Source organism: Citrus clementina, unplaced genomic scaffold (assembly GCF_000493195.1).
Source record: "Citrus clementina cultivar Clemenules unplaced genomic scaffold, Citrus_clementina_v1.0 scaffold_2, whole genome shotgun sequence".
In the NCBI taxonomy this organism is placed as follows: domain Eukaryota; kingdom Viridiplantae; phylum Streptophyta; class Magnoliopsida; order Sapindales; family Rutaceae; genus Citrus; species Citrus x clementina.
In genome coordinates, this window is record NW_006262688.1 from 4,041,686 (window position 1) to 4,050,863 (window position 9,178).

The window sequence follows — 9,178 nt, forward strand, 5'->3', positions numbered from 1 at the left end:
TTCGATTTATAATTTTTTGAACTGATCTAATCTACTGTAGTTTGGTTTTTGGACAAAATCGAACCAAACCAATTTATGCTCACCCCTACTAAAACCTGTTAGTCCTATATCATAATAAAAACTTGAGTATATTAATTGTCCTACACAGAGAAACGAAAGCATCGCCACATGAACCACTGAAATGAATAGGTTAGAATAATTTCACTTACTGGGTAATTATATAGATCTAAATCTATGCAGCCCCTATGCAACAGCCAACGATGCTTGCATTGCTGGTATATCGTCGTTTGTCACCTCCCCAGCTTCAAATTCAGCCTCTTGAGGCTTCAACAAGCGGGTGTAATGGAATTCTAGTTGTAGCCGATGATGAAGAGGTGTCGACGCCATCAATCCCTTCCTGATATCAGTGTGCAACTCCCGAACAGGAATTGCGGCCAAGAAGCTTTTGATATACTCATTGCACGACACGTTGCCTCTGTACACGGTGCCTTCTTCCACACGGTAAACCACTGAAGTTCCCTCGAATGGATTTGCACCAGGTGCAGCTTTGTCACTAGCCTTACTATTATTTTCTTCTGAGGACTTTGTATCTTTTGGCAGTCGCTTTATTGTTGCGTCATTGTCAAATTTCGGGATGTACGCCTGGTTACATCCCTGGTAAAGCCTCTCCCCTGAAGTGTCGATAAATGTAGTAAGCTTCCTGCTCGATTTTCAGCTCGGAAAAAGGTCATTCCAACTTATAATGTAGATCGAAGGGTCAGTAGTACCACAACGAATGATCTCGTCCCAGCTCTAGGCCTTCTGGATGGAAAAACACAACAAATGACTTCTTTGGAACCACAAATAGAGGACAGTTTTGAGCTTCAAGGACTGTCTCGAGATCAAAGTGCTTGTCAGGAAACCAATGTATATACTCCTCATTCTCACATAGATTTCTCCAATCGAAAGACCCTTTTGTGATGAGATTGTGGAATTCAGACTTAATTGGCATTTCATTTGGATTTCATTGCAACCAATTAGCGATGACAGCAGCAAGAGCTGTGCATGCACTTTCACCTGCTGTGCGCACGCCCCTTTGATCAATAAAAGCAAGGAAAGTTGAGCCGGAAGCTTCATGTTTCCATCACGGCTTATTACTTCCTAGCTTTTCCCGGCTGCCCGCCGAAAAATTGTCACCCCCAAATTCAAAGAATGATGATCAACTTCTTGTTGAACCTTCTGATCTCCACTGCCAGAAACATCGTTAGAGAAAATGCTAAAATTTTTTTATAGCTACAGGAAAAGAAAAAGTGCATACGTACTGCAAATCCGGAATCATCAGAAGAGCTGAGCTGCCTGCAAACAAAATCAATATCCTCTCCACCCTCTTTTCTGTAATTTTTCTTAAGAAGAGGTTCCTCTTTGGTCTTATGAGATCTGAACCTCAGTTTCCTCTTCCTCCAAGGTAAGATTCTGCGCTTGACAGTGTGCCGCAAAGACTTTGAATTCTGAACAGAATCCAAGTTGCAGTTTCTGTGGTAGATCCAATCCTCATCTTGAGAGTTAACTTCTGCGGAGGCCAATGTTTCATAACTGAATGAGTGCTAAAGAAGAGCCTTCTCCTTGTTCCTGTCTAAATTTCTCCTGGCATCATCATGAGGTGAGTTTGTTTTGGACATAGCATCCTAGTCCTTGTTATCACAGCACTATTGTTCGGTGTAAGTCTTTTTTTTTTTGCTCGTCTTCGCCTTGACCCAAAGTATTCGAATGTTTTCACCTTAAGCAAGCCTGCTTTTACAGCAGAAGCTCGTCTTTTTCCATCGAAATTGCTTCTCCAGAGCTTGGTGATGTTGTAAGAGGCATTATTGATCTTTGCCCAGCCTGCGAGGATTCTTGAGCAAATCTTGATTTTATTAACCAGAAAGACAATTGGAATGTAGTTCAATTTGTGATCACAAACATAAATTCTGCAGGGACTACCAAATTAAAACTCATATTGGAAAAATAAAATCGATGTAACAAAGATCAAATGCTAAAAGTTCCAAGGGGGCTTACACAAAGATAAGGAGCACCCTCAATGGTGTCGCCAGTAACCGTCAGAGGGATGTTAAACTGAAGCTCTTTCTCCTTAATTAGTTGAGTTCACATATTTTGCAAGGTTTAATGTTGCAGGAAGTTTTGCATTACATTTTTGCAAGCTTCAATGATGAACTTTGTATTAAACATTAAACACAAACCCTCGCCAAAATGGTATTAAAAAAAAAAAAAACTGTACTGTTTGAATTCAGTAGATTAGACCATTAAAGAATTCTGGATTTACCTCCCAAATCAAGATTTAGGTCTTAAACGGATAAGAAATAGCCAAAAATGACATAATTTCACAAGATTTTAAAGGAATCTGTATGCGATTTAATTTGTACCAGTAAAATGATTCACAAACACCACATATACATCCCCCCCCCCCCAACCCCCCTCAAAAAAAAATGTAACCTGCGTAAGGCTGATAAATATTAGTATATCATCAAGAAAGAAGCAGAGTCTTGACCTTAAATGTTCAAAAATAACAATGAATCCCAGCAACTGTAGTGAAAAATAAGAAAAAAGAAAATCCTGAACAGATTTTAATTCTTAAAAATATCCATTTTTCCAAAGTGTGTGTGTATATATATATAGATCATTTTTCTATTGAACCAAACAGAATCTAAATGTTAAGTACTGGACCAATGCTTCAAGCTTCTTTTGGGAATCAAAGCATAAAAACTAAAGATCAAAACTAAGCAACTACAATCATCAAGAACGTAAAAGATAATGGCAAGAAGATATAACGTGGTTCGGCCACAAGAAGCCTACATCCACGGTTGAAACAGCACTGCTCTAAGCTTTTATTTAGAATGAAAGTTGATTACAACAGATGACGAGATTACAGAGATATTAACTCCTCATATAAGCTCTATATCTCCCTCCAAGAATCTCTTATACACTCATGTGTCTAATGTATCCTTTTGCTGCCCTTTTATAACACCTCATCTACGAAAGAAGAGTGCCAACTGTTATTCTTTAACTAACAGATTTAACAACCAAAAAAGAACTCATGCCAACTCAGCATGCCACCTCATTCAGTTTAACGGAATATAACTACTTGCTGGCTTCACACTAAAGAGTGAAAAATAGAAGTGTAAAATCTTTTGAGTATTGAACACTAAAGATTAATTCATACTTAAAACAAAAGTCAATCAAATCAAATTCAATAAATATTATAGAATCAAAGAAAAGAAAACAAGACAGAAAAAAAAAACAAGACTGACATTGAAAATTGTGAAGTGAAGCTCCCATGGAAAAGAGTGACCACAATAATGGGAGTCCTGATTGTTCCATTGAACAACTCCATCTCCAACTTCATCTCCTTCTCTGTTAAATTTATCATCAAAATCTTTCTCCTTAAACTTAAAAAACTCAACAGTCTTTTCCATTAAGTCTCAACCATTGATCTTCGCTTTGCTTCATCATCAGATTTCTTGATGTTGAATCCTTCAAGTCTTTGAACTACAATCAATGCTTAATAATTTCTTGATGCATAACCAATCGACACCTCATGTCTTCCTGAGTTAAAGTTTTATATTCTGTTTGTTCTGTTTGTTTGATGAGAAAGTGAAAGGAAAATTTATTGACTTAGATAGGAAAATCAAGAATTGAATTCATTATGATGCAAATTGAAATGGACTGAGATTATTGTTGGGATTATATGCTATTTTAAAGCATGTTAATTTATTTTCTGATTAATAAAATATTAGAGATATTTTCAATTGCATAAATATTTTGAATAAGGTTCGTTTAATCATATTATATGTATTTATGTGATCATCATATGGATTCATAGAAGACATAAATATAAGTTATCTTATGATTAAATAAATTAAGTTCGCAGTTGATAAATAGAGTTGGACGCTCTATTTATGTTTAGACTGTAGTAAATTCATTGAATGATTTGTCTTAATCATATATGAATTTACTGATGTAGTTTGACTACATTGAGGTGGATCACATATGAGATTTAATTAACCTTGAAATGACTGTCAGACTTATTAAATCTCATAGGCATTGATTTTACTGTAATCTTAATCTTGAGTTAATTATGATTTCATGATTGTAATTGTTATTCCATTTGAGTTACTAATGGACACGACACATACTTGTACTCAAGATTACCCGGTATCTTGGTGGGAGCAATTATGAATATTGGAGTTATAGATTGACAATATAGAATTTGTACAACACATCTCTTGATGAGTTTTTAGCACTTGATCATAAAATTCTCTGGCAAGAGTGTGTCAACATATTTAGTATGTTGAAAATTATCATTAGAGAAAACCAGTAAGAATCAAGGAATAAGATGTAATTAAATTAATTAGACAATTGAGATATCGATTTAATTAATGATGTGGTACAAAAGATTGTGCAGTAAAGAAATTAATGTGGTTTGGGACGAATTATTATTTTGAGCATACTATTATGGAGGTTAGTTCCAATTTTTTAGTGGAGTAGATTTGGAATTAAATAATTTGGCTAGTTTAATTACATGCCTAATTATTGTAGCCACTATTGTATGTTCCCAAATGATCCACGAGTTAGCTCATTTAATTGACTGCGCCACTACTGGATTAATAAGCAAGATAACTAGCTATTTGGGTTAAAAGCCTAAATATATTATTTAGTGGGAGGCTCCATGTAATGTACTTGTGTCTAAGGGGCCTTGTGTTATTTTACAAGGTGGGCTCCTATGACAAGAAAGAAGTAAAGTAACTTTTGGTTTATTATTTTTAATTTAAATCAAAATTGATTTAACAGAATAAAATAATATAAAAAAATAGAGCATAGGGTTTCCACTAGAGAGAAATATAAAAGGGCTTATTTTCTCCCAAAAGAAAGAGGGCAGCCACTTTATACAGATCAAAGAAAAAGATTTTTCTCTCTGTTGTTGAGAGAAAAATTTTCTCATGCTAGTTGCTTTGGTAGTGATAAAAGCGCCCGCACGTCAAGTGCATATCAAACCTGAGTCATAACCTGGAAGATCATTGATGACAGTTCGTGATCTAATAAGCATGGTGGTGACGGATCGTGATCTAATAGGCATGGTGGTGACGGGTCGTGATTTGTGAGCCTAAATTACTTCAGCGGAAAAAGCCAAATCGGATTTTCAAGGTACGATTTGTAGATTACAAATTCTTATATATTATATGAGAGCAGTCCTAAAAAGTTTTATAAAAATTTAAAAACTGAATTTTCTCCAACAATTACAACACTATACATAGTAGCGTATGGAACTTTCTATTAGTAACGAAATCATGTGCACACTCTCAGCTATTCACAACTACATTGTTGTGGGAAATAACAAACTTTCAACAGCTTGCATAATAGCTTTCCAGTAGCTTCCGGTAGCTTTTCCAGTGTGGCATCTGACTAATCGCTTCACTTAACAAATTGCTAACATCACGGCTGACTCTATTTATTCTTAACATGCCCTTGTGAGCTCAAGATCCTGGACAGACATTGAGCTTAGTTCTCATATAAGCAAAATAATCAAAGCCAAGCGGTTTAGTGAGCACATCTACTAACTGATCAAAGCTTGAAACATGTTCAATAGCAATTTCCTTATTGGTAATGTGTTCCCGATAGAATGAAAATCTAACTCAATATATTTTGTTCTCGGATGGTATTTAGGATTGTTGGCCAAGGCTTCTCCACTCTTATTGTCACAATGAAGAATATGAGACTTACATAGTTGTATCTTAAGCTCCTTCGAGAGATAGATAATCCATAAATCTTCAAAGGTAGTCAAAGCTAGGGCCCTGTATTTTAACTTAGCTATAGATTTAGAAACAATGCTCTGTTTCTAGGACCAGGACACAAGATTGTTGCTTAGATAAACATAATACCCTCCAATGGACTTTCTGTCATCTGGATCAAGACCCGAATTTGCATCTGAATAGGCTGTTAAGGTGAGTGACCTTGAATTGAAGAGCTGAAGACCATAATGAGCTGTGCTTTGGAGATATTTCAACACCCTTTTACATGCCTGCTAGTGTTGAGTTGTAAGGGCTGCCAAAAATTGACTTAGTTTATTAACAATGAGGGCAATATCTGGTCGGGTTAAGGTGATATACTGAAGAGATCCTACAATACTTCTACAAATAGAAGAATTCTCAAACACCGTTCCTTGATTTTTTTTAAAGTTTTGCAAATATACCAATAGGTGTATTGCAACCTTTGCTTTCACATATGTAAGCTTTCTTCAAGATATATCCAATAGACTTAGTTTTTCAGAGATGTAAGCCATCACTAGATGGAGTCACCTCCAAACTAAAGAAGTAATTAAAGTCTCTCAAGTCTTTGAGAGCAAATTCTTTGCCAAGATGATCAATAACCTCTTATATCTATACATTACTAGAACCACTAACTATGATGTCATCGACATAGATAAAAACGACTATAATATCACTGTCAATGTGTTTAAGAAACAAAGAGGTATCTGATTTTGAAGATTAAAAACCTTGTTGCAGCAAGGAACCTTTTAATCTATCATATACCAAGCTCTAGGTGCTTGCTTAAGACCATAGAGAGCTTTATTTAATTATAGAAATAAGAAGGATATTTTAAACTGATAAAGCCTTCTAGTTGGTGCATAAACACCTCTTTTGTAAGCACACTATTGAGAAAAGCATTATTTATAAATAGCTATCGTATTGGCCAATTATTCATGACTGCTAGGCTCAGCATAATTCTAACTATACAAGGCTTTACTACAGGGCTAAAAATTTTAAAGAAATCCACTCCATAGATTTGATGAAACCTCTTTGTAACTAACCTGGCCTTATATTTTGAAATGCTCTCATCAGAATTATATTTAACCCGAAACACCCATTTATTATAAACAACGTTGTTGGCTGATTCAGCTGGTATCAAGGTCCAGGTGCCATTTCTTTCCTATCAATCCTTTAGCAATCCCCTGAGCCACCAGCATTCTCCCGAGTCACCAGCGTGCCCTTCACCTTGTCCTTTAGAAACAAAAAGTAAATTCAACAATAATATTATTATCAGAAAGAAGTTTAGAAATACCAATAAGGTTTTTGGTAATGTTAGGAACATTTAATATATCTGAAGATGTACACAAGAGCCAAAAAAAGTACGAAGAATGACTTTAGTTCATCACTTCGCTTAACAACTTGCTAACACCATGGCTGACTCAATTTATTCTTATCATCTTAATCCTATAACTTCTAATTGAATTCTAAGGGCAATATCAAGATTTTGGAGACATAGGGTATTAGAGAATTTGTCAAAACAAGTCTTTATCTTAGTTTATTATAAGAAAGAAAGAAAAGGAAGACTTTGGTTTTGTGTATTATTAAGAAGTTGGAAAATGGAAGATTTTGTGGGGATTTTTGTAACAAAAATAACAAAGATTAGAGGAGAAAGGAATATGTGGTTTATGGCTGAATGCATATACAAAAATTTTCTTCCCTTTTTAAAGAGAAAAATAAAGCCGGCACTTCAATTCAATATGCAACCCTAATAACTAACGTCTCTTTTGTTCTCACTTTCCTTTTTTCATGTTGTTTCCATTATTACTATATTGATGAGCAAGAGAAAAATCTTTATAGAGGCATGCATGTGCGTGCTGATATATATTTACATTTATGAAAATAAATATTTTGGGTAAATGCTTATTCTTTAGTAGTTTAAGAAAATTATTCAATTAGTTCTTGTATTTTCAAAATTCATGTATAAGGATACTATCATTCAGTGGTAGCAATTTAGGTCACGACATGGATATGACAATATTTTTTTTATGTTCCATTTTAAATAAAATTGGCATAATTAATAATCTTGTCATGTAATGTCAATGAATTTATCCATTTATGACTTGTTTATCAATTTTTGTATCATAATCTTTTAATCATATCATAATCATGTTATCAGGGGTGGCTTTAGGTATAGGCGAATAAAGCAATCGCCTAAAACCTCATATTTTAAAAATGCTTCATTTTTTGAGTATTTCCTTAATAATTTTCTAATTAATAAAAAAAATTTAATACGTATTTTAAGAAATCAAAAAGTTTATTAGATATCTCTCTATTCTTAATTATCCTACAATTAAGAATTATTTTTTATAAAAAATCTATATTTGGGAACCTTAATTTTAAAGAAATATAATTAATAATATTCTTTAACCATTAGTTCATTCCTTTTCAATTATTCAATGTTAGAATATTTGACTTTTAATATTTCTTTTAATTTCTATTAAAAACCTTATAATCTCAAGAATTAGTAAATGAAAAAAAATTTATTGTTCTCTTCTCTACAAAGAAAATTATTATATTCATTGGTTCATTTTAAATAATTAGTTTCTTAAAATAGAAAGTCCATTTTTATTTTTGAACATCAATTCATCATTTTAAATTTTTATATTCTATCATTTTAAATATTCTATTTGAAAATAATATTTTTTTTATTTTTTGTTTGTTTTTTAATGGTTTTAGTGGAATAAAAAAAATCTATCTTCTTGACTATTTTTAGGTTTTATTTTTTAAAATTTTTTATTTTTTTATTATTGTTGAAATTCAAGAATTAAAGATGGAATAAATTTTGATCATTTTTATATGTCTTTGAGTATTGAAATTACAAAATAAATAGAGACCTCATAAAAAAATTTCGCCTAAGGCCCTCAAGTTCTAAGGCCGGCCCTGCATGTCATATCTTGTTAATCATGTCATTATGTTACTTGTATTGCAATGTTAATTAGGTAATCATATTGTAATTGTATGAAACACAAAATTGACTCGTTTATTAATTGTGTCAATGTGTCGTGCTATGATGACATGTTTGGTTAACAATCATGTTTGTGTCTAAAGATTTTGATATGATTATTAAGTGGATTATATCTGACATCTTTACTATCACTACTTCAATAGTTTTTGGATTTATCTTTTGAAAACAAAAATAGTAGTTTTGTCTGATACAACTTATAATTCTAAAAGTTAGATATGATCTAGTTGAAAAACACATAATAATGAGATAGATTTTAATGAAAAATAGATATACAATAGACTTTTTAAATATAAGAACTAATAGGTAATTGATTCAAAGTATAGATATTAATTTATGCGCATGTACCTAAATATTTTTGAGTGTTCTTTTTTTT

At 33.0% G+C, this 9,178-nt stretch overlaps 1 protein-coding gene across 1 annotated transcript in view; it reads right to left on the minus strand.

Annotated features, from left to right (window-relative positions):
• Positions 1-243: 243 nt before the first annotated feature.
• The window catches only part of LOC112100811, a 19,703-nt gene continuing 10,768 nt past the window's right edge, over positions 244-9,178 (minus strand). Inside the window, exons 2-4 of the mRNA XM_024190648.1 lie at positions 1,298-1,549; positions 768-951; positions 244-700 (exon numbers count right to left, since the gene is read on the minus strand). Of these exons, the coding sequence (XP_024046416.1) occupies positions 244-700; positions 768-951; positions 1,298-1,549 (893 nt within the window). The remainder of the gene's footprint in view (positions 701-767; positions 952-1,297; positions 1,550-9,178) is intronic.